Genomic DNA, 26,454 nt, shown 5'->3' on the forward strand with positions numbered 1-26,454 from the left:
CAATGGGTGATTGGTTTTAAATTCATAACTTTTTTCGAAGTGTTGATTCTTTAAAGGCTTTATTTCATTGGAAAGGTATTATTCATTCAAAAGAAAAATGAATAATAATTGTTCGAGATAATAATGTTCGAGAAATCTTTCACGAAGTATTTTTTTCAAAGTGGTTTAAACTTCACAGAGTTAATAGATTAATATACGAAGCGAATTCAAAAACTGAAAATTTTGATGGAGAAAATATAGATTCAAAAATAATTACCCAAGTCATAACTTTTTTTGGTGTATTGATATTTGAAAGGTTGTTTGTCTTTAGCTGAAAATATTTTTTATTAATAAAAATTGTTTTGCATTTCTTTTAAGAGCCAATGTTTGAGATTGATTCATAGCAAAAATTTCAACAAATGGGAGATAGAAATTAGGTGTTCATTAATTCATATTCAACGCAAATTTTCATTCGGAAAATCAAATTCAAATAATAGGATATCAAAAACAAGCACCCATTTTGTATAGAGAAGAAAGCATTTGTCAATTTTTGTAATTCAAATTACTGAACATGTGCATATAAATAATCATTATTTCATTCAAAAATCGTTTCTTTAAAATAGTGTTTAAATATCATTTCATTAAATTTTTAAACAAAGGGATATGGGGCAAAATACGGACTTTCATGCATTTTTTGCACAAAGCACAAAAAAATTGTTTCACTCATAACTTTGTTTGGCATTCTCAGAGTTCAAAATGAATTTGATTTTCATATCCTTAAACAGGCATCGTTGAAATCAAATCAAAAATTATTGTGTCATTTCACGAATTTTAAAAAATCGACACATTTTTTTTTGTGTTTTTTGTTCTCAAAAAGTCAATGAAAAGTGCATTGCATAACAATGAAAATGCCTGAAGGAAAATATTCTTCCCCATATATTCCCTGAAAATCATGTTTTTTGAAAAATGTGTGACATGGGAATATTTGTGTAATTATTTTTGAATCCATATTTTTTCAATCAAAAATTTCGGTCTGAGAATTCACTTTTAATATCGAAAAACAAACATAGAAAAGTCAAAACTTCGTTATAAGACAATTTTTTGATGAATATAATCTCAGACATCGTTATTTTAAACAATTATCACACTTTTTTTTCTTTTGAAAGAATAATTTCTCTCCATAAAAATTAAAATTTTGATATAAATTTATACCCCGAAAAAAGTTATGATCCCAAAAATGATCACCCAAATATTTAAAAATAAGTTGCAAATGTCAATAATTAGTTCAACTTATTAAAAAGAAATGTTGTATATAAGCTATAGATGATTTTAACTTTTGATAAATATATTCGCTGGAAAAGCATTAAGTTAATGATCAATTCAATGAACAGGGTGATTTTTAAACCCAAATATTAACATGAAAACCCGAACAAAAATTAAAAAAATTTATTTTGATGTGTTGTGGATTGATTTGGGTAATTTTTTACAGAAAAGTCGCAAATGTTTAATTTTCAAATAAATCAATTATTTCTTATTTGGCTCAAATTTCAGTTCCCGCTCATACAACTTCACAGGAATGCGTGAAATAGCATTGTCAAAATATATCTTCCGTTTTGGTGAAGTTTCGTGAGTGCAAACAAAATATTGATTAAAATATGTTTTTTTGATTTATTTGAAAATTAAACATTTGCGACTTTTTATAAAGAATTTCCTATTTCGTTTTTTTTCCCAAAAAAATATTAATAATAAATATAATCAACAAGCTCTCGTTTGACAATTTTTCGAGTATTTCTTTGTTTTTTTTCATCATCAGAAAAATCATCTTTTAAAATTTTCAATGGGTTGAATTTTCTTTTTTTCGGTTTTTCATCTTCAAACAAAGCCTTTTCAATTTCTTCATTATCTTTTTCTTCATTTATTGACTCTTTTCTTTCATCCTTTTCTTTTTTCCATTCTATTAAAAATTCTTCATCGGTAATTAATTTTCCAAAATAATCAAACCTTTTTGTTCTTTTCTTCAGAGTGACGGAAGGTTCTTTTGGAAGCTTGGCTAACACTTCGTGCCACTGATGAGATAGCACTCCGCTCTTTGCAAATGATGATTTTATTGTTGAAAGCAACAAAGAAGTTTGTTAAGCTTGTGGAAGCACATCAGCAAGCGCTTCTCGTCGCAAAACAACAGAAGAAGAAGAAGGAGCTTCATAATTAGCATTTATTGTCTTTTTAAACACAGCAAACACTCCACGATCCAATGGCTGTGCAATGTGAGTTGTTTTGAGCACAAATGTGATGAAGTCTGTAGAAGAATTGGTAAACTTTTACCATAAGTCAGGCTGCGCTCTCGAAGAATGGGAATCAAGAAGGAGAAAACAATGTTCTTTGCTTTTCTTCAAAGAATCTCTTCTTTGTGTGATCCCTGGGGGAAACACTTCTTCAACGAATTTGAAAAATAGTTCTTCAGTCATCCAGCCTTCATTTTCTCCCCACACATTAAGTTGCGAGCTCAGAGCAAGGATTTGTTCATCTGGTTATTTGCGACAAGGCCAAAGATCGACATTTTTCAAATATAAGACATCAGCTGCAGCTGCAATTACGAGAGTTGTTTTTGACATATTCATAGGTGTTTTGGAGAAACCGGCAGGCATGTCTGAAGGATGGAAAACAAGAGTCGAGAAAGAATCAGAGAGTCGAAGAGAGGATTCATCAAAATTGAAGATGAGATAGTTCGAACAATGATGCTGATCATGAAGGTTTTGCAGAAGAGTGAAAAATGGAAGAAGAGTTTGCTGATTCGATGCAGAGAGCCTTAGGATATCAACATTTCGAGGATGAGAAGCTTAAAGTTCGTGGTTCCTTTTGGTGTATTGGTAAGGATAGGCTTTTGAAATGTTCACTTCTTCATCTTCTTGGTCAAAGTCGTATTTTTTCATTTCATTTATTACAGTGGTAATCTAAATACAGTCTAAACCGGATAGAATAACGTCGAATAAAATCGCATTCGTATATAGTCACATTTTTCCATGCACCGACATTTTTAGCTCATTTTTCATTCATTTTCCATCGTATACAATCACAGGGCTGAAAATATATAATTACATTTTTAATTATTATGGGTGATTTTTTCATTGAAAAATCGACTTTTTGATCAAAAATATCAATTTTTCGCTTTTTCAAAAATGTGCTCAAATAAATCAAAATAATGTGTATTTATGATCAAAATTGTTCAAGCAAGTGAAAAAAGTGTATTTGTGTTGAATTTCCAAAATTTAAAATTTGACCCAAAATAAATTAATGAATAATATGAATTTTATTTTTTTCTGTGTGAAGCAGCATCGGATATTTTCACAATCGGATATAATCACAAAAAGTTATGCAAAAACCGATGTGATTATATCCGGTTTAGACTGTATATTAAAAATAGATAAATGAGACATTTAAAAACAGAAACGAATTGTTTTACTCTTTTGCGCAGCATTGTCACTTGTCCCACTTTCAAATTCAATTTTCAGCACTCTAAATATCGTTTCCTTTTCTTCCGGCTTGAATAACTCTGGTCTTCCATTTTTTCCTGCTTTTCTTCTTTTTTCCACAGCGGTAACTGCCCGATCAATTGCAGAGCGATTAAATTCCTTCATGTTTGAAGCATCCGCAACCCGAGCTTTCACTTTTGCGATAATTGTTCCAACACGTTCCAATCTTCTTTCAATATGGCGATATTGAAAGGATCTCATAAAACTTCTAATTTTCTTCAATCCTTGTTTTTTATTTTCGACAACTCTCATTCCAAAAAATATTATGGTTATGAATTAATTTTTATTATAAAAATAATTTTTTTTGTAATAAAAAATAATAATAAAAATTTCGATCAAATTATAAATTTATTTGTCCCGTTGCTATTACCTAATCTTCTCAGGGAGGCAAAAATCAGAGAGGGAGAAGCAACTCCCTTATCTCCTCCACATCAGAGATTAAGTATTGTTGCTTTATCTTTATTTCCAGTTACTGACTTTTCATTGAATTCGAAAAACAATCAATAAAATATGAAAAATGGGCTGATAAAACTAATTATTAAAAAAATATTCGGGTTAATAGATAACTCTATTTGGGTGATTTTTTTTGATATCATAAAAAAAGATCAAAAATCGAAAAAAAATAAAATCTCTTGTGGTATTTTTTGATCAACAAGTTAAAAATGATTTTTTGCAAGTATTTAACTTTAATTTCTGTAATATATGTTTGATTTATTTATATATACAAAAAATACATACATTTTTAACGATTTTGGTGAAAAAGAATTTTTTTGATCAAGTAAAATAAAAATGAACCTAAAATTAATAAAGTTAACCAATAAAACACATAAAAAAAGAAAAAAAAGATACTTAACCTGTTAAACAAAGCTAATGAAAGGGGAAAAAAAATTTAAAGAACTTTTTAAAAATGCAACAAATATGTAATTTTTCATTTATCCGAAGAAAAAGAAATGTGTTTTCCATTTATCAATCTGAAACCTCATCAAAAAATTTCTACATCTGCTGAACAGCTCAACAGATTCAGCAAACAAAAATTGTATTATTCAGGAAACTGCAGTTTATATTAATAATTGACTCGGTCCTTCACTTCTCTTTTTACACTTCATGAAAAATACAGTTTTTATTTTTTTCTCGATTCACCACGTCGTTTCCTATCATTTCAACTCGACATTTATAAATTCTCCTTTCGTTAACTGATTATTTTTCCAAAGTTCCTGCTCTTGTTGTTTTGTGAAGAAATCAACATTGAATTCGCCTGAGCCATCATTCGTTTTTTGTTTATGCTATTTCTTCCCCCTTTTCATCATCTTCTTCCTCTTTCTCTTGATCATCCTTTTCTTTCGTTTTTGCTTCCACTTCCTTTGACTCTTTTAACGCATTCACTCTCATCTCGCCCAATTGCAACTGTATCGCTTCTCCACGAGCTACCCATTTAGAGGAGCAAAACTGTTTTTCTTCAGCTCTTCTTTAAATCTGTCCGTTTTTCTCTCTTCTGCTCTCTGCATCAGCAGCAATTAAACAATGACATGCACAGTTCTTCACTCCCTTGAAAGTTTGACTAATTCTGAACACTTTATCTTTTCCCTTCTGGTCCCACTGCTCTCTCTCATGCTCACTCTCAGAGTCGTTTGGCAGCGCTTCTCTTCTCCTCGTGATTTTCCGACAAGTTCTGATCAATTTGCTGTTCTGTGGCGTTATCAATCAGCAAGAATTCAGATTGTGGAATAAGTTGCAGCTTGGGAGAAGAAGAAGAGGAAGGGAATGAAGGAGAAGGAGCAAATGGTTGAGGAGTTGATTATTCCCTCTTTCAAATACGTTTCTGGAAGAAGAAAATCATTCTTGTTGTCGAGGAGCGCACTCAGTGACTCAGATATGGCAGTTCTTCTCTTCTCATTGGACCATGTTACACTGTGGCTGTTTTGCGCTACCTTTTGTAGGAGCGTGGAGATGCATATATTTTTCAGGCTGTGTGTGGAGCATGTGATGGTGGGATCGGCGTAGCATAGAATTAGTACTGAGGCAATCGATGGAATCTGCAGCAAAGGTGAGCACAGGAAAAAGCGTAGTCGAGACAAAGTGGAAGAATGACCTTGTGTGCGAGGAGAAGACGGACATGAACACCATTCTTTTTCTTCTTCTTCTTCATCTCTTTCGTCACACTCTCATTTTCTTTATCCTCTTCATTATCCTCCTCCTCCGTATTTTCTCCTGTTCTTCTTTTTCCCAACAGGTGCATACAGATTAAGCAAAGCACAAGCAGTCATTATTTTCGCTATGTCAGTCGTTGTTGGTGAAGCCGGTAATCCTGCAAGATTCGACCCAACACCTCAGCTCAGCAAACAACGCAGCAGCTCTTCCTTCGTGACCGTTGACTCGCTGTTCGCTTCTTTATCCTTTTCGTTTCTCTTCTCCTTCTCCTTCTTCATCCAGCCCTCTTCCTTCAGCAAGCGCCTCGATGATTTCCGATGCGTTGTTCGGCACAATCGCCTGTGGTGAGTACATCAACTCTACCAGATCGTTTATCAGCGCTTTGTCGAGTGAGTTGGTAAACAGCTTGAACGACTTGATGGTCAGCGAGAGAAGGATGGAAGAAGCCTTGTCGCTGTATTCAGCGCAACGCGAGTGCAGCAGGCGGTGGATGGGCTGGAGAATGCCTTTGCACAGGAACACAGAGTGGAACACAGCACCGTTGGTGATGAACTTGTCGGTCACACGAAGAGAAGAAGAGACGAGAGGATACCATCGGAAACTGAATGAGAATATATTTGCGTATTTTTGTATTATGAAACGAATGAGTGAAAAAGTGGGGGGAAAAAGGAAGAAGAAAAAGAATTAAAAAAAAGGAAGAAAGAAAATATTGTGAAAAATATTTCTATAATTAGTTTCTGGCAAACCCCATGAATCTGATCAATTGCTTTGCAACAGCACCATTCAGCAAATAATCTTTACTGTTTTGGAAGACAATTGTAAAATAATAGATATTATTCCACCATCATAACTAATCACCATTTGAGAGTGAACAAAAAAATTTAGATTAAGATAAATATTTGAAAAGCAAAAAACAGATTTAAAAAAAAATGAAACAATGAATGAAATATATTTTATTTTACAGAAAAAATTCAAATTTTCCATACAATTCTGGTTCACCATGTGGGACATGTCGTTTAGTCCCCTCAGCCTGCGGATGTCGTCGAAGCCGCAGACCATTAACTGTTCAACAGGAAACGCACAGCGCAGCTAAAATGGATCGTCCGTCGACAGAAAAGTGCAACAAACGTCACTGGCACACAGCTCAATCACATTCTGCCGCTTCTGTTTGAACGAACGTCCTGAGCTGTGCTTGATGGATAGGAGGTTGGTTGGGGAAGGAGAAAAGGAAGAAGAAGAAGAAGAAGAAGAAGGGAAAGAAAGGGGAGAGAAGCGAAGGGGAAGGGGAAGGGGAAGAAGAAGAGATTATTCTGTGATGTGTTGATTGAACAGAGGAAGAGGAAGAAGAAGAAGAGGAAGAAGGAGGAGGAGAAGAAGAAGGAGAAGAAGGAGAAGAAGAAAAATGAATAACAGAAAAATGAATTCACTTGCACCGTCTGGATAGCTATAATAGTTTCAGCTTGACTGTTGGGAGAGGGGGAGTGATTGGTTTCACTTGTGAAGATGCATGTGGATGTTGAGGGATTTCTTCCATGTCAGCGGATGAATCAAGTGAAGAAGGAGAGAAGGCTATGATGAAATGATGAATAAACAAGAACAAAAGCAAAAATGAGAACAAGATAAAGAAGTTGAAGCAAAGAAAATGGTGATGAAATGGGAAAAGAAGAAGAAGTGAATGAAGATGATTTGTTAGTGGATGCAAACGTTGAGAAAGTGAATGGTGTTTCAATAATCTGCTGATGAATTCTTCTTCGATTTATGATTTCAGGAAGAAAATCTGAGCAAAGAGTGGTTTGAATCTTCACAGGCTTATTTTTCTTCTCAGCTTCTTTCTTCTTCTTTTATGAGAAACCTTTTTTCTGTGCCTTTTTTTTGCATCTGCCAAATCCTTCTTTTCCTTTTTCTCTTCCTTCTCAATATCCGCCCGAATTCCCTAGCTTGCTGTACATGTTGCGTGGTTCAGAAGGATGCTTTGTGGCTCAAATATATCCCCCATAGCTTTCATGTTGCTTCTTGCAAATACACCTGCATTGCTCAACTGTCCTTCACAAGAATCGCACGAGGGATCGGCACAGTTGCAAGCCGTGGAAGCGAGAAGGAAGAAATAAAAGAAGGAGAGGAAGAAGAAGAGGAAGAGGAAGAAGAAGGAGAGGAAGAAGACATGTTTGATAAAGAGGCAGAGCTTGGGCTAGTCATGTCGAAGGACTTCTGTGTGAGTGAAGAGGGGTCTGTGGCAGAAGATGAAGGAGTGAATGGCTTTGGAGGAGTGCCAACAAGAACAGAAGGGGCAGACAATTGTGTGTGTGGCAAGGGAGAAAAATTGGGTGGCAATTATTGAGGAGGCTGTGATGTTTTGAGTGTGCAGCTGGGCAGATGAGAGTGCGCTGTCAAACGAGTAAAATGTCTGCTGCTGTTCATCATCATTTTCATCACCTCCTTCTTCTCTTCCCCTGTCCCTCCTCCTCCTTTCTGTTGCTTCCTGTGCAAGCCCTGAGTCGAAAGCGTCAATTTGCGATATGCAAAACTCGTCTTTCTCCTTCTTCTTCGTCTTCGCTTTTGGCTCTTCCTACTGTCTTCATTTCCTCTGCTCTGCGCTCAATTTGCTTCTGAAATCCGCCTTCTTTGCATTCCATTTGAACTCGTACATTTCTCTCTTCGATTCTTGGTGGTGTTATTAAGCGAGAGGTCGAGCGCTATGTGCCTGGTTGTTCCTGTGCTTTTCCCATCCACTCCTTTCAGCTCATTCTGAACAGCCCGCGTGCAGATTTCGTTCGAAACACTGAAGCAGAGCGAGATGTGCTGCTGAAGAGGAAAGCAGTTCAGATGCACATCCTGCAATCCAACAGAAGGCTTTGATAACGATGATTGTGATGTTGAGAGAATAGAAACTGAAATATATAATTTTTGGTGCGCTTAATCAAGCTGCAGATTGAACAGTTAACACAAATTTGAATACCGATGACTTAATCCAATGCGAAATGTGAGGAATTATCAAGGAGAAAGGAGAAGAATGCGAAGAAGAACGCGAAGACGAAGTTCAAGTCGAAAAATGTGAATATATGCGGTGATAAATCGATTGCTGCGAAATGAAACTCATTAAGTAATGTGTAATATAAATGCAGTTGATAGGCAAAAATATTGTCACTTTGTGCTCAATTAAGAAGGAGCAAATCTTCCTTGTTGCGAAATTTTTGGTTTATGTTCCGTAAATAGTTAATGAAGAAAGATATTCTCAGAGTCATTTGATTTTCTTTTCGCATTTCCCCCTCCTTTCCCCTCAAAAATCGAAAATGATACTATTTCTCAATATCTTTTCTTTTCCATTCCCCTCTTCCATTCAGCTCACAAAACACTCAGAAAATATAAATCCCTTCCTTTTCTTCATCTTTCCCATTCTCTTCCAAAAAATCTTCTCCTCTCATAAAAAATACCCCTCTTCCAATCAAACACTTCAGAATATTCTTCTTCTTTCCCGCCTTTGCCCTCTTTTCTTTTCAAAATCCATTTCTCCAGTCAATAATAATCACCTTCTTCATCATCTCCAATCACTTCTCTTCATATTTTCTACACTGTCTTCTATTAATCACCACTTGCTCATCCCCATCCCTTTTCCTCAGATTTTCTTTCAATCAAAAACACCTCTTGAAATATTAACATACCAAAAAACCACTCAACTCCCATCCCCTGCTACAAATAATTCTCTTCCATCTCTTCCCTGCCCCATATCTCTCCTATGCATAGTGTTGATGAGATAAACCTCAAATACATCTTTGTGTGGTTAAGAATATTATTAAAGGAGATGATCATGACAAAAACAGAAAAAACACCTCTGGACATCCACCACAATGTGTACGGGCTGAGAAGACCCTTCAGTGAGATACACGATGTATTTTGTGGAGATGCATTCCATGCTACAATTTGACCATTCTGATACTGAAATGAAGAGATTGAATTTTTGAATGATGATTGTTGTGGAAATGAGGCTGTTTGGCGAAAAACAGTCGAAGCGCAGTTTGGTATTTATTTATTTTATTTATATGAATATTTATCTGTTGACTGTTTTTGTGTTGTTTTCAGGGCAGGAGGTGGAAATGAATGAAAATGAATGAAAGTGGAATATCTCATAATGCAGAATGAATTTCGAGTTGGGAAAGCAAACTTATATGGAAAGGAAACAGAATGAAGGGATTGGGGAAAAAATTGGAGATGTTATTGCATGAGGAAAAACAATGTGTTTAAAGTCTAGAAAAATGGATATAAATCAGAAAACACAATATTACATACTTCAGAATAGCAAGAAATTGAATCTCGTGTAGGGGAATTGATTTATGGAAAGGATGGATGACGAGTCAGAGGATGAAACGCAAGAAAATTGATTGTTTTCATTTATTCTTTATCGATTTCAACTTATCTTATTCCATTTCTTTTTCAATTGCGTTATTTAACTAATTTTTGTATATTAAATTCATTTATTTCGTTATCTCAATTATTGTGATCATGTTTTTTAAACCAGAAAACTTAAGTTATGTTTTGTTTATCAAATTTTCAAATTTTTCAAATGCATTTTTATGTTTTTTTTTCAAAATTTGTAATAAAAACAATTAAAATCAAATAAAAAGCGGTAAGAGCAGAAGATAGGGGTACCTAAAAATCTTAAAGCTAATCATTCATCCTGCATTATAATCAAACCACATGCTATTTATAAGACAAATAATAACAATTTTTTAGGTTTGGAGAAAAATTTGTGTGTATCAATGAATAAATCTTGAAAAAAAGAAACCCAAAATATTAACGTAAAAAAGAATTTTGAAGCATCACGGTTATCCGCAACTTCAAAATCTTCTTTAAATGTATCACCATTGAAAACCATGATATTACGTCCTGTTTCTAGGAATCTGACGGTAATAATTTAATTTTTCCTTTTCATATCAAATTTATTAAATGGAACAAAATATTAAAAACCTTTAAAATGAATTGGAATATGAAATTGTTTGTTTCATTTTTCCTTCATAATTTTCTTATTTGATATGTAACTTATATGAAACACGTGAATAAATGTGAATATCATTTTTTTAGCAATTTATCACAAAACAATGAAAAAACTTTGGTACCCCTATTTTCTGCATTTGCCTAAAAAGCAACAAACAATTACTAATAATAATTATTTATCAAGCATAATATTTGAATGATCATCTCGTTCATTTTTCTTGTTAACCCCACCCTTAATTAAATTTGTTTTTGATCAAACATAGGAATTTTTTATGATATCAAAAAAAATCACCAATTTATAATCATCGATCTTTTTATCAAACATGAAAAATTGAATGAAAAAATTGGAATTAGAAATAGAAAATATAATAAACATTTTCTGTTATTGTTTATTTACTGCGGGCTTGTGCAATGCAGTGGGCAAGGCAAAAGAGAAAAGGGTCAAGATTAAGGAAAAAATGTCTAGGGTGATTTATTAACCCGAATATTTTTTTGAAAACCCGAATAAAAAATAATCAAATTTTTTTTTGTGTATTGTGTATTGATTTCGTTTTTTAAAAAATATTAATAATAAATATAATCAACAAGCTCTCGTTTGACAATTTTTCGAGTATTTCTTTGTTTTTTTTCATCATCAGAAAAATCATCTTTTAAAATTTTCAATGGGTTGAATTTTCTTTTTTTCGGTTTTTCATCTTCAAACAAAGCCTTTTCAATTTCTTCATTATCTTTTTCTTCATTTATTGACTCTTTTCTTTCATCCTTTTCTTTTTTCCATTCTATTAAAAATTCTTCATCGGTAATTAATTTTCCAAAATAATCAAACCTTTTTGTTCTTTTCTTCAGAGTTACAGAAGGTTCTTTTGGAAGCTTGGCTAACACTTCGTGCCACTGATGAGATAGCACTCCGCTCTTTGCAAATGATGATTTTATTGTTGAAAGCAACAAAGAAGTTTGTTAAGCTTGTGGAAGCACATCAGCAAGCGCTTCTCGTCGCAAAACAACAGAAGAAGAAGAAGGAGCTTCATAATTAGCATTTATTGTCTTTTTAAACACAGCAAACACTCCACGATCCAAAGGCTGTGTGATGTGAGTGGTGTGTGGCACGAAGGTGACCACATCTATTGAAGAATCGGAGAACTTCTTCCACAAGTCAGGCTGCGCTCTCGAAGAATGAGAATCAAGAAGGAGAAGGCAACGTTCATCATTCTTCTTCAAAGTTTCTCTTCTTTGCGCGATTCCTGGGGGAAACACTTCTTCAACGAATTTGAAAAATAGTTCTTCAGTCATCCAGCCTTCATTTTCTCCCCACACATTAAGTTGCGAGCTCAGAGCAAGGATTTGTTCATCTGGTTATTTGCGACAAGGCCAAAGATCGACATTTTTCAAATATAAGACATCAGCTGCAGCTGCAATTACGAGAGTTGTTTTTGACATATTCATAGGTGTTTTGGAGAAACCGGCAGGCATGTCGGAAGGATGGAAAACAAGAGAAGAGAAAGAATCAGAGAGTCGGAGAGAAGATTCATCGATATTAAAGATGAGAGAGTTTGAATAATGATGTTGATCATGAAGGTTTTGCAGAAGAGTGAAAAATGGAAGAAGAGTTTGTTGATTTGATGCGGAGAGCCTTAGGATGTCGACATTTCGAGGATGAGAAACTTTGAGATCGGGGTTCCTTTTTGTGTATTGATAAGGATATGCTTTAGAAATTTTCACTTCTTCATCTTCTTCATCAAAATCGTATTTTTTCCTATCATTTATAACAGTGTTCATCTGAATATATTAAAAAATAAATAAAAACAACAAATTAAATATTGTGACAAACTAATTTCCTCATTTGTGCAGCATTGTAACTTGTCCCACTTTCACATTCGATTTTTAGTACACCAAATATCGTTTCCTTTTCTTCCTTATTGAATAATTCTGGTCTTCCATTCTGTCCTACTTTTCTTCCTTTTTCCACAGCTGCAACTGCTCTATCAATTGCCGAGCGAGTAAATTCCTTCATGTTCGCAGCATCAGCAACCCGAGCTTCTCCATTAGAAATAATTGTTGCAACACGCTCTAATTTACTTTCAATATGTCGATATTGGAAGGATCTCATAAAACTTCTAATTTTCTTTAATCCTTGTCTTTTCTTTTCCACAACACTCATTTAAAAAAATTTTTTTGGTTATGATCATTTTTTTATTTTCAAAAAAAATTGTTTTGAAATGAAAAAAAAATCAAAAAAAATTTCAATCAAATTCTAACTTAGTCAGCCCCGTTGCTATTACCTAATCTCCTCAGGGGAGGCACTAATCAGAGATGGAGAAGCAACTCCCTTATCTCCTCCACATCAGAGATTAAGTATTGTTGCTTTATCTTTATTTCCAGTTACTGACTTTTCATTGAATTCGAAAAACAATCAATAAAATATGAAAAATGGGCTGATAAAACTTATAAAAAAAAAATGTTCGGTTTAAAAAAAATATTCGGGTTAATAAATCACCCTAGATAAAATGATAACCCTGTATCAATAAAAAAAGAAAAAAAAAAAAATTGTCACGTCAGGACTTTGCTCAATATATAAAATGATTTCTTTATTGCTGATCTTTATTCTATGAACAATCGAAAGTTGGTAATTGATAAAGTGATTCGAAGATCAAAATGTTGAACCATAATTAATTCATCGAACACTTATGATCAAACCCATTGAATCATCATAATAATGTCAAGAAAACTCTGGGTTGGAGGAAACTGGAAATGCAACGGAACAAAAGGCTCAGTTGATACACTTATTAAAACACTTAACGAAGCAGACTTGCCACCTGCAGAGGCGCTCGATGTTGTTGTTGCACCTCCTCATTTGTGGTTGACACATACCATTGAAACAATAAAGGATCGCGTTACTGTTTCTTCTCAAGATTGCAACCAATTTGGCATGGGTGCATATACAGGTTCACTTTCTCCAGAAATGCTTCTTGATGCTGGAATTAAAACCACGATCATTGGACACTCTGAACGAAGAGATATTTTCCATGAGAACGACGAAGTATGATGAATTTATTCTTTTTAGCACTTCATTACGTTAATTTTTGAATTTCTTTTCTTTTCATTTTCTTTTTTGATTGATTCCTTTATTTTTTTTTTGAATTATTTAGGAAATTGGAAAAAAAGTTGCAAAAGCCCTTTCATGCGGAATGAATGTGATCGCATGCCTCGGAGAACATCTGGAAGAGAGAAAATCTGGAAAGACAAACGAAGTTCTTTTCAGACAACTTGCTGCAATTTCTGCTAATGTTACTGACTGGAGCAAAGTAGTGATTGCTTACGAGCCTGTTTGGGCTATTGGTACCGGTGTTGTTGCTACACCTGAGCAAGCACAAGAAGCTCATCAAGCTCTTCGAGGATGGCTAAATGAAAAGGTTAGTGCTGAGGTTGCTGCCTCTGTTCGTATTGTTTATGGTGGATCAGTATCAGCTGTCAATTCTGCTGATCTTGCAAAGATGCCAGATGTCGATGGATTCCTTGTTGGTGGAGCATCTCTCAAACCAGATTTCATTGTTATTTGCAAGAATCTTGTTGCACATAAACCAGCTGCTCATTAATTGTAAGTATTTTATTTATACAATATTTTTATATTTATTCACGTTGCAATTTTTACAAAAACATCAACCATCGCATTCATAATAAAAAACAATTGAACAGAATAAAGAGGATATATTTTTTAAGTTGCTTTGGTTCATTATAGAAAATAATGTGAAGGGAATTGATCTAATTAATTTTCAGTTTTTTTTATGAATGCAAGTTGTTGATACTCCAAAGCACAAAAGACCTGCGGATTTGTCGATACTTCCTCAAGGCATTAAGGATACGCCGAAGCGTCTTCGACTTAATACTTCTTCAGGTGATTTGGAAGATAATCCAGGAGAATTTCTTCGTGACATTAGACAATTAATTGTTGATGCATGCGACCGGGAAGCAGAAGACAAAGAAGATGAATTACAGGAAATAAAAAGAAAAATTGCAAGAACAAAAGAAGAGATAAAGGCAGATAATAAATTAAAGCGTAAACAAAGGCTTGAACAGGAAATGGAACTTCGAACTGGTTACAGCAATGGGGTTCCCATTCACAATTCTCTATATTGGCTATTTCAACAAACTAATTTTGGAAAGGATTGCTTGGGAAAAAATAAAAACACTAAACATGCAAATACTGAAGCAATATTGAATGATTTTGAAAATGAAAAGACGAAAACGATCAAAGAAAATAAAAAAGAAAACGAACTTACAAATTTAACAGAAGAAACATCAAAATTAAAGTCAATTGAACGAATTCAACAATTTTCTCCGTTTCAGATTTCTGAAACGAACATCACAGCTTCTAACGATAGTTTTCTCAACACTACCAATGCAAAAATACAAGAATCTGATGGTTTATTCAAATCAAATGATAACTCTTGTGAACAAAGCGAGCAAGATATTACACATTCAAAAATGAAACTTATTAAAGATGGACGAAATATTCCGTTCTCTTTTCCATCATTAATAGATACTTTTCCACGCTTTGCTGCATTTTACAATCAACCAAAATTATATTTTGATATTTCAGAAGAGTTGAAACAAGAAAGAAGAAAGATGGCTCGAATAATTGAAATTCGTCGTGGTTTGAGCACTGGTGACAAGCCTACACCTTACAAAGACATAAAATCTAACATTTTTGTATGCCGTAAAAGAAGAGTATCTGACGAAGTTCCAATGTGCAATTGTGTACGCGTCGAAGTTGATAAATCTAATTTGAACAAAAGTTCTGAAGCGGGAATCAACCAAAAAGGAATGTTATCTGATAAAAGCGAAAAAGACAATAAAGACGAAAGCTCGTTAGAGAAATGTCAGGAAGCAAAAAAGGAGCAACAATTATGTGATCAAACAGATATAAAAGCTGAAAGCAAAGTAGCCAATGCACAAATTCCCAAAGATGAGCAATTAAACAAAGAAATTGACTCCTCATTAGCAGACTCGCTCAATCCACAAGAAACTGCGCATCCTCAGCCATCGCCAAAGCCCTCAGAAATTTCTGCCACACGAGTTGCAAATTGTGAAGAAGGGTGCATGAATCGAGGTTGTTTTATAGAGTGTGATCCAAAACAATGCAGGTGCGGCGAGCTCTGTCAGAACCAGCGATTTCAGCGGCATCAGTATGCCAAAGTAAAAATGATGAAGACAGATGGAAGGGGCTGGGGCCTTTTTGCCGAAGAAGATCTGTCTCCTGGACAGTTTGTCATTGAGTACACAGGAGAAGTGATCGACCTGGAGATGCTGAAAAAAAGACTTTTGGAATATGATGGTATTTTTTATTAACAAAATAGAATTTGATGTGCTTTGTTTTTCATATTTTAACGAAATGTATTTTTATTATTTGTTTCATAACGTATTGCGGAAATCATTATATCTGATATTTTTTTTCTTTATTTTTTTAATACCAAATTTCTGAGTTAAATTATCATCTATGCATTCTTTTTTTTCTTATTTTTGAAATTTTATATTTCATTAATTATTAGGTGAAAGCAATTTTTATTTTTTGTCGCTTGGTGGCAATGAATTTATTGATGCATCGCGCAAAGGAAGCAGAGCACGATTCATCAATCATTCCTGCGAACCTTTGTGCGTGACACAGAAATGGTATGACGTCTGTACATCTCAAGTCATAGTTATTGGCGATTCGCTTATGAATGAACTATTTTCTTTGCAATGAACATTTGAAACAACTTAACTTGAAATTTGTTATTCATTATCTTTAAATGTGTTTGAAAAAATGATTCGTTTCCTTAAATTTTGATTATAATTATAATTCATGTTTTATCTTTGAAAACATTCTTTAATCAAATACGTATCGCATAAATTGTTTAGGACTGTGCTGGGAGAAGAATGTGTCGGAGTGTTTGTTGGGGATAAAATGATAAAAAAAGGCACAGAGTTGACAATGGATTACCAGTGGGAGAGTGTAAGCAGTGCAACTTTACAAAAATGGTTTGAAAACAATATTTGTTTCTTTCGAATATTTTTATTTATTTCTTTTTTTTTATCTGTGAATTTATATTTCATTTTTATAATCAAATGAAAAAACCAAAAAATTCTAATTTTAACGCTTGATTGCGTATTGGTCAATGGATCGATGCTTTCACGAATCAATCTGAACCTGAATATGTTGTATTCAATGAAAAGTCGCTGTGGTTCTGCAAAATGCCGCGGCTATCTTCAAAAAATACCTCCTTCAACAACTGGAACACAAACTCATTCAACGCTTCAGCAACAGCTTGGTGATTTCGAGTCAACTACAGATGGCACCAAAGACAAAATACCTCATACACCTCCTCTATCACCTCTTTCTCCTGTCACTCCCTTGTCTCCTGCATTACAGCCAGAAATTGATTTGACTGACTCAACAAATCTAACTATGTCAAGACCACCCACTACCATCAGACACACCATGCCTATTGTTACAAAGGTTCATCCATCAAAGAAAGTTGAAAAAGAGACTGAAGGGGAAGCCAAAAAAGAAGAAATAAATCCAATGACGGACGCAAAACAAAAAAAAATAAAAAAAGAATTTCTGATCGATAAGCATAAAGAAAAGTCAATTTTTCTAAATCCACTGCTTCTTTCAATTCCTAATTCACTTGATGCTAAAGACTTTTCTTCTTTTACAGAAACTCTCTCAGTCAAGCAATCATCAGCATTTGAAAAAATACCTAAAGAAATACCTGATGCTAATCTTCCGCCATTTCCACCTGAACCCAATTCATCACAATCTCTCACTTTTGAAATGCCAACACATCTTCTTTTGCGCTCGCCAAGAACTCCTCCGGTTGTTGACGATTTGCGGAATACTCGAATTATGGGAATGGCTCATTGTGCTTCACATCTGCATTCACGATTTCTTTCTCGTAATATCCGAACAACATTGGTTGACCGAACACTGCTTTGTAGGGATGTTGCTAACTATAGAGTTTTCCCTGATGGATATGATTTTTTGAAAGGAGGAGAAATTATTCTACAGGAATTGGCCGACGAATTACGAAACAGAGAAAGAAAAGCTTGGGAAGATAGTCATTTGGATCAAAAGATTTCTGATTTTCTTGATGAAGATGTATTGTTTCTTTCAACAAGAAAGAAAAAGTACACAAAAACCTGAACTGTGTTCAATGATATTATATTTAAAAAAATGATTTCGTATTAATTATTTGTACAAAAATAGTTTTGCTTGCTACAAATCAAAATTAATTGTTTATTCAGCATTCAAGTTAAAATTAATAATCATTTTGTTCATATTAAAAATTTCACTGAAGTTGTTCTGCACTATCAAAAAACTAATAACATATGGGGCAAAATTCTTTCATTTATGAAAAAAACAACAATTTGTTCCAAACTTTTTCCACAACCTTATCATGAGAAATCTTTCATTTTAACATCAAAAACACATAGGAAATTTTTCGAAAATTTCAAAACTAATTAAATGTTCAGAATGGAACAAAATTCAAAAAGCAAAAAAGATCGTCCTGGATGGCTAATCCTTTTTGAAATAATACTTTCGTTCGGGTTTTGATCAAAAATTTGTTTTTAATGGGATTTTGAAAAAAATGAGTTGAAATTGGGAACACTTATTGTTTATGATATGGGGCAAAATTTTTACGTTTACGAAAAATTCCGTGTTTTGAACCAAACTTCTTCCACTTATATATTACAATGAATGTTACGTAATTATGCAATAAAAGTTTTTTTGTGTTACAGTTTGTCCCAAAAAAATGTTGATCTGTCCTTTTTTAATGTTGATCATACCATGCTAATTAAATAAATGATAAACCATATTTTTCATTTTTAAGCTTCACTATTAATTGAAATCCATTCATAGAGTTGAAACTTTGAGCTTTTGCTGTTGTTTTTTTGTAGGCATAATTTGCAGTGTTAATGGTTTGTATATTACCTATTTTACTACTTCATATATTGTTTTTCAACTTTTATTTTTAGCATTGTCAATTTCACTCGATAGATGTCTTGCAATAGAATGCTTTTGAAGAATTCAGATTTTTTTGGATTGAAAAATTTGTTTCAGAAGCTATGTTTGTTTTTTGTTGATATTTAGAAAGTTTATTGTAATGAACTGAGAAAATGTTGTTGTTTATCTTTTTGATTCGCATTTATATACTTTTTAACAAATAAATTATTCATTTTCGCATCAGAATTTATTAATACAACTGATTTTAAGTAATTTTATTTTTCTAATTGACCTCAAATGCTTTTGTTGAGAAAAACGAAACGATATTTTAATTCTTTATCAAAATGAGATCGTGTATTTATTTGAACATTGTTTTATTTATATATTCTATATTTATATGCAAATTTCACAATATATTAGTTTTATTCTTCTTAAACATGATGTAAATAGCAAGAAAATAAACTTGCAAAACAAAAAACTTTACGGCAAAGAATAAATTATAAAAAAAAGCATGAATATATATTATTTGAAAGAATTTCAACTAATCAACAGTTAATTAAAACAATAAACTCTTTGATCCAGATTAATAAAATTCTCACATAAATCAAGATTTAACAATATTGCATACAGATATTCACTTAAAAAAAGGTGAAATTGAAAATTAATCCTCAAATATTAAAAGAAAACTTAAAAATAAATAATTATAAATGAACATTTCTTTCGCAGAGTTGCGAGAAAGTTTAGTTTCATATTTTCATTTTAATGTAAAATAGAAGTCTTCATTTCGTCTAAATTTCATCCACATCAACTTCTTATTGGCTTTTCACCTTTAATTTGTCTCATACTGCGTTATTCGATAAAAATAGAAAATACTCAATTGCTAACATAATTATTTGTTAAAGTGGACATAAAACAAACCATATCAGGTGGTACATTGCTTCCAATAAATTTCTGCGCAACTTATGAACATGAACAACTCTTCGAATGATAAATTCACCACAAAAACACTCACAGAAAGACGAACTCCAATCAATATTGGGTGGCTTTTCAAATATTGTTGATGGTATGATCGACATTAAAAAAGGACAGATCAACATTTTTTTGGGACAGACTGTATCCATAATTAAAATATTATTCGAGTTTATGAACGAACATCATATTTGTGGAAATAACAGGAGAGCATTTAAGAAAGGGGTGATAAGGATCACAGCATAAATAAAAAAATACGAAGAGAAAGGTAACAAACGAAATTGAATTGTTTTTACTGTTGATGAAAGTTAGGAATTATCTGTGAAATTGTGAACACTGTTATGACTAACATTTGATGAGAAATGAATCATTCAAAAGGACATCAAAAGAAGAACCGACGCTCTTGGGGAGCATAGAATTCATCATTATTGAGGATATATGAAAAAGAAAAAGAAGTTACGAAAGATAATGAAGAAGAAAGAAGAAATAACATTATGAGCCGAATGAAAAATAAGAATATAATATTTCATTGAGCATTTATATCGCATAAATCACTTGAGGATCGTTTTTGAAGACCAACCGCTAACATTTCGCGATGTTTTAGGAGAGAGAAAGGCGACGGATGAGATCGATTGCTTCAGAAAGAGAAAACATAGATGTTTTGCATTGGACATTTCGCACGTGCAAAGTTAGAAATTTTCATTCGAACATATGAATCTTGCAAAGCATTAACGCGTTCAATTTTAAGAAATCAGGCCACGTCTCATTCTTCAATAGTTACTCTATCTTCTTCTCTCTTTTCTGTTAATTCGATATCAATTTCTGAATTGACACAAATGGAATCTGAAACGGAGATTCCCCCTCATTTGTTTGTGCGAATTTGTCTCCGTTATGCCCATCTTTGAAGGAGAAGAGATACGAGCTCCGCATCTGGCGTCTCTCTTTGATCGGCACGTTGAAGAAATTCCAAGCTTGGCAATGAGGCAGAAGGCAGACATTTGGACGTGTGAAGTGTGACATTTGCGCTGTCGAAAGGGCGGGTTTTGTTTCATGTAACAACAAACAAAGAGATGCTGAAGCTGATTCAACATTCAAAGTGGGAATAACAGTATTAGCTGAGGAGAGAAAGCTGCGAGCATCAGGCTAACAGATGCACTGACGAAACTGGGAAGTTATTGAGCATATTTATTGTTCCAATTACCAAAGTGAAGACTAAAAATGTGATTATCTTTTCGTACAGATTGATACCAATTCACAAAATGCTGTTTGATAACGTGGTGTTTTCCTCTGTTCTATCAACTGCGTGTGTAGCGAACGCATCCGCAGAAGCGAGTTGTCCGAAATGAGAAGACGAGTACTGATGAGCGACCTATCATCGCTCGCTGACTGATTCCACATGCTCAACTCGCATAAACTCTTGAGTGTCGAAAAGGAAGTGCATCACCAATTTCTGAACATGAGTGCGACAAAGCATATAACTCAGAAGAAAGCTCAGCAAAAAACGGAAAAAAGAAGATTTCCGGAACTGTATATGCTTCTGCACCACATTCTTTGCCAACTTTTTTATTATTACCATTATCTTCTTCTTCTTGCTCCTCCTTCTCCTCCTCCTCCTCTTCCTCTTCTTCTTCCTCTTCTTCTTCTTCTTCTTCTTCTTCTTTCTTTGCCTTCATCATCTCTCTTCTTCTTCTTCTTCTTCTTTTTCATCTTTTTCTTGTTCAAACCGCTCACATTCTAACATTTGTGTGTATCCAAACAGAGGAAATTTTTCATTGCGCGCACATTCCACGCCATCAAATGAATAGATTGTTTGGAAGAGATGAATTATATGAACATAACATCCTTTAACTCCACTGTGAGGCTACTATTGAAAAAAGCATTCAAAGTAATCAAGAGCATAAAGATGGCAATCAAATTAGAGAAAAAAAGAAGCCAATGAAATGAATCCAAAGATGATAATGTTGCACAGTGCTTCACAAGCAGAATGCAATTCACAACAAAACAAGCAAGCCGCACAAAGTGGTTTCTGCCTTCTTTACTTTCAATAGCCTCATTCACCATTCTCTCCTCCTCAATTTCAGATGATATGTGTTTTGAGTGGTGTAACTGCAGAAAGCTCATCAGCAGGCAACAAATGGATTTTGTGACAGGATTCTTCAATAGAATATAAATACTATCCATATTCTTGGAGAGTTGAAGAGCCATAGCGGGGTAGGAATAAAAATTATCTGGTCACTTTCTCTTTGGATAGAACTTCAAGAATTTTGGATATTAAGTCACAGAAGTATGTACAGACGGATACAGTATTTGATGAAGCACGGATGCATCTCTTCGTTCAAATATAATGAAATAACATTTTGATATAGCAGAAAAGAAATTAAATTGGATAAGGTTGGAATGCTACAGTAGAAGAAACTTTTCAAATTATGCAAATGCATCTTATTAAATAAAATACCAAAGATAAAGTGAGAAGGTTGAAAACAGAGAAGGAAAAGAGGAAGAGAGATAGAAAAAGAATCGGTTTAAGCGGTTAATACTCCTGATGGACAAACAGAAGAAGAAAGAGAAGAAAAGCTTCAGCAACTTCTGGGAAGAGTAAAATGCAACGGGGAATTCATTTCTTCGACCGATGGAGTGGTTGTGCTGATGAATACAAACAACTTATTTGCGAAAAACAATTTCAAAGAATGAAAGAATCGTCTGAGGAAAGGCATGGATGAGAAGAAGAAGGAGACAATGAGAGAATGAGAAAGAGAAAACAAAAGGAAAAAGAGACTAATGAATTTTTGAAGACGGTTGTTCGGGAGCAGGTTGAATGACAGCAGACAAGGAAGACGAAGAGAAAGGCAAAGAAGACAGTTCTAACGAAGCACTGCTCTACGAGAAAGAAAATGAGCGCATTTCATTTGAAGAGAATGTTTAAGACTAAAAGTGAGAAAAGGAGAAAGAAAAGCTACTCAGTTTCACTTTCTCAATACTCTGAACAAAATGAAATGTCTCTCATCGTCTTTTTTAATGTCCATTACAGTTATGGAATTGCAGCTTTTGATGGAACAAAATATCCTTTCAGCCACATTTGGAATGATGAAAGGAACATATGCCCGTATTATTCTGTTTCACATGGGCCCTTACAGGTTTCCGAGAATGAGAAATGAAAAGAAAATGCAATTGCTTTTAATTCCATCAATGTTTAAGATTTTGTTTAAATATCCACAATAACAAGTGAAGCGAGCAATTTTGAGTCACTATTGTCTCTTGTGACTTGACAATGCTTCACATTCTTATATAAATACTGCTTTTATTGGATGCCTTACAGATTCTCTGCTTTTTGAAAAGATAAAAATCAGAAAATGTTTATTATTTTATCAATTTTTGTTTTCTTTTTAACCATTTGACTGAATCAATTATTTCCTTTAAAATACTTATGATTTGATTTTGGTTCATTTTGTCTAATAAGTGATACCCTATATTCGTTTCATTAATCCCATGATTAATTGCTAATCCAAATAATCATGAATTGTTATGCTGAAAAAGCGCGGTCGACGAAAAGTCGCCACGCGAGTCAAATTGACGATTATCTTCGTCAAATTGCTCCTGTGGATGCTGAAGGGTGTTTGTTTTCATTTTTATTTCACAGTGAAAAAGGAAAACCCAACCAATCAAAAATTGAGACTCATTTGAAAGGTTTGCTCAAATATTTCATTCAAAAGATGTTAATACTTTGTGTATTAATTTACTGTTAATTATGTTTTCTGTCAATTTTTTTAATTGCAATGGGGAATTGTGAGCAAATTTGTTGTTGTGTTAATTTCTTCTTTAAACTTTTTTTCGATGAACATCAATAAATATTTTTAAATTCTTTATTTAACTCGTTATTCTTTCAAGCCATTAATATTCAACAGTTGAAATCTTTAAAATAATTCTGCAGTTTATAAATTTTTATCTTTATTTCATTGATATTTAAATGTTAAAAATACATGATTTTTGTAATTAAATAACGATTTTTTTCAATTCCTTGTTTTCCATATTTTTTTCTCAATTTTCATTGATAATAATCTATTTTTTGTATTTTAGAATTTTTCGTAAATTTTCCATTTATTTAACCCATTGCAATTAAAAAAATTACAGAAACTGATTAACGTATATTATTACTTATTTCAGACAAGTTAAGAAATATTTAGAAAAATCTGTCTCAGCTCTACGCTTTGCTTGGTCGAAACGATAGAGTTTCTCTTCTCTCTGCGATTTCTTCTGAAATTCAACTTACAGAACTCAGAGAGTATGGCTGGCTGGTAACAAAAAGTGAATATTATTACTCAAAAAATAAGCAAGCCAATAAAAAGAAATGAGTCCATGGCAGACATCGAGAGAAAAAAGAAAGTTAATGATAAAAGCTTGCAAATTTCAAAAATTATGTTTTTATGTTTTGTTTTGACATATTAATATCAAGAAAAGGAACAATTTGAAAAGATAGAAGAATGGCTGGTCACAAACAGCTCTGCCAGTTGCGAAAATGGAAGACAGCGAAAAAATGGTTTATTTTTCGGAAAAAATTTTATTTGTTTCATCTTTAGATAATTATGATTTATTTTCAACATATTATCAATCTATTATAGGATTAAACCGTTCAAAAATGACTCCCGCTGCTTCTTCCATTCATCCACAGCCTCAGTTAATTGGAGGAGATGATTCGCCGATCGGAATTATCCAAAGCGAGCGGAGTGAGAAAGAAAATACTACTTCATCTGAGCATTTCTTGGAGCATGGAGTTCTTCAACACTCCCACTCTTTAGAAAATAACAAAGATAATAAAAAAATAATTAATGAATCAAAATTAAACAATATCAACAGAAAAATAAATAATTATTACAAAAGCAATCAAAAAAAAAAAATTCAAATTCAAAAAAAAAACATAATCATATCACTTTCACAACATCTTCCGATAACGAAAACACCTGCTTCGTTCAATCGCATTCTGGTATTCAAAAGGTTTGTGAAAAAGCAAATGTTGAAAAAGAAGAAAACGAAAATAGTAATTTTCTTTCAAAAAGAATATTTTCTTTAAATGAAAGGAGAATTATTGAAAAAACGAAAAAAGAATTATTTGAAAACATGAATAAAGAAATTGATGTCAAAATGTCGTATTCGACATTTTGCAAAAAAGCAAGAAATTTTATAAAATCAAAGAAAAGAACAGATTTGTGTGAAATTTGTGAAAGAGGAAAATATTCAGAAAAGAAAAAATTAGAAATGGAAAGAAACGGAAAAAAAATAGGCCAAAAAGAAAATGATGAATTGAATTTAATAATTCAGCATAAAAAAATCGCCCAACATCAAAGATATTATTTTTATGAAAAGAAAGAAAAGCTGAAAAAAGATGAAGTGATTATTGTCATGGATCTTAAAGAAAGTTGGAGCTTGCCAATTTCAAATAATGAAACTGGTAAATCTTTCTTTAATAAAAAACAAATCTCTCATTTATGTTTTGTTGTTTATTATGTTGATTGTTTTGGAGCTTTACAAAAATGTTGTTTTAATTTTTTTTCTGAAATTTTATCTCATGATTATCGTTTTGTTTTGGAGTGTTTAAATAAGTTATTACTTTCGATATTTTTTCCAATGTTTTTTCTTTTCATTTTTTCTGTGATAATGGTCCTCATTTTCGTAATTCACAAATTTTTCATTCATTATTTTCTCCTAATTCTTTATTGTTTTAAAATAAACACTGCTCACTTTCATTCTTTACCGAACATCATGGTAAGAATGATTGTGACAGTGAATTTGGTTATTTAACACAGTTATTGAACAATAATCTAGGTGATCGTACATTGAATAATGTGTACGATCTTATTGATTTTTTTTGCTCACAGTGTAATTCTTATCTTTTTGGTGTTCATGATTCTAATTCTCCAATTTTTGTCTCTTCTTTTATATCTAATATATCTAATAATAATTCAATAGTGCGAATGGATGAAGTTTCAGATCCAAGCGAGCAGAAAGAAAAACAGAATAAAACAAAGCACTTCTTTTTGATGTATGATCTTTAATTTTTATTTTTTTTCTAATGATTTTAATTGAACATTTTTCTTAAATGTTTTTTTCTTCTTTTTCTAGGCACGAAGAGTTACCGAATAATTGTTGGAATAGATTAATTATTAATGGAATGAAACAATACTTGTTTTTCGAATCGAATGGTTATTAAGTGTTAGCATCACCGATGAGTTGCAACGAAAAGGTTTGTATGAAAGAGTTATCATTTAAAATTGAAATGAATTTGGATGAGAAGAAAAGAAAAGTTTATAAAAGAGAAATTGAAACAAACAATGAAATTGAAGAAAATGAAAGTTTATATTTAAAGAAAAGGGTTAGAAATGTTCTGGAATAAAGAATAGAGTTAATTAATAATTTTTCTTCATTGATTTTATAAAAAATAGACAGAAACTGACAGGCATGCTTTTTTTTCAGAATTATTATGTTTTGAAATTATCATTTCATTAATTATTTCATTTTTTCTTTAATCGTTGACTTTTTATTGTGAAAAAATTGTTTATTCTTGCTTATCTGATGAAATTTGGTTCAATCCAAATTGAGGACAAGACTTAATCCATCCTGTTATTGCTTTAATTCAACGATTATTGCAGTAACTTGCAGGCTTTGGGTCCAGATTCAGTTTCCCAGGAGAATAAACAATTTTTTCACATTTTTATCAGGTATGGTTTTTTTTTTTTAAACAAACTTTTTGGAAATTATTTGAATTCTTAAATTTGAGAAAAGATTCAAACCGGAATTATTCAGAAAAATTGTTGAATGTGGAAAAATATTCAAAAATGTTGGGTGGAACAAAATTCAAAAAGCGAA

General features: G+C 32.8%; 5 protein-coding genes across 5 annotated transcripts; 3 read left to right on the forward strand and 2 right to left on the reverse strand.

Moving 5' to 3' along the window:
• Window positions 1-5,897: 5,897 nt before the first annotated feature.
• MONOS_476 (uncharacterized protein) lies at window positions 5,898-6,408 on the reverse strand (the record flags this gene model as incomplete). The annotated part of the gene is made up of 2 exons (XM_067874856.1): window positions 5,898-6,258; window positions 6,404-6,408. 2 exons carry the CDS (start codon window positions 6,406-6,408, stop codon window positions 5,898-5,900), a joined length of 366 nt encoding a protein of 121 aa, XP_067733865.1.
• Window positions 6,409-7,415: 1,007 nt separating this feature from the next.
• On the forward strand, window positions 7,416-7,995 carry MONOS_477 (uncharacterized protein; the record flags this gene model as incomplete). The annotated part of the gene is made up of 2 exons (XM_067874867.1): window positions 7,416-7,448; window positions 7,621-7,995. The coding sequence occupies 2 exons, from the start codon at window positions 7,416-7,418 to the stop codon at window positions 7,993-7,995; spliced, it is 408 nt and encodes a 135-aa protein (XP_067733866.1).
• A 3,608-nt stretch (window positions 7,996-11,603) lies between these two features.
• On the reverse strand, window positions 11,604-12,753 carry MONOS_478 (putative DDE superfamily endonuclease; the record flags this gene model as incomplete). The annotated part of the gene is made up of 3 exons (XM_067874878.1): window positions 11,604-11,995; window positions 12,107-12,422; window positions 12,475-12,753. The coding sequence occupies 3 exons, from the start codon at window positions 12,751-12,753 to the stop codon at window positions 11,604-11,606; spliced, it is 987 nt and encodes a 328-aa protein (XP_067733867.1).
• A 589-nt stretch (window positions 12,754-13,342) lies between these two features.
• Window positions 13,343-14,357, forward strand: MONOS_479 (triosephosphate isomerase (TPI)). The gene is made up of 2 exons (XM_067874889.1): window positions 13,343-13,683; window positions 13,793-14,357. Exons 1-2 carry the CDS (start codon window positions 13,360-13,362, stop codon window positions 14,237-14,239), a joined length of 771 nt encoding a protein of 256 aa, XP_067733868.1. The 5' UTR covers window positions 13,343-13,359; the 3' UTR covers window positions 14,240-14,357.
• A 64-nt stretch (window positions 14,358-14,421) lies between these two features.
• MONOS_480 (putative histone-lysine n-methyltransferase ashh1) lies at window positions 14,422-17,961 on the forward strand. The gene is made up of 4 exons (XM_067874900.1): window positions 14,422-15,978; window positions 16,193-16,313; window positions 16,542-16,661; window positions 16,857-17,961. The coding sequence occupies exons 1-4, from the start codon at window positions 14,433-14,435 to the stop codon at window positions 17,824-17,826; spliced, it is 2,757 nt and encodes a 918-aa protein (XP_067733869.1). The 5' UTR covers window positions 14,422-14,432; the 3' UTR covers window positions 17,827-17,961.
• Window positions 17,962-26,454: the final 8,493 nt, after the last annotated feature.

Source organism: Monocercomonoides exilis (assembly GCF_001643675.1).
Source record: "Monocercomonoides exilis strain PA203 chromosome Unknown scaffold6-2077815, whole genome shotgun sequence".
NCBI classification, from domain to species: domain Eukaryota; phylum Preaxostyla; order Oxymonadida; family Polymastigidae; genus Monocercomonoides; species Monocercomonoides exilis.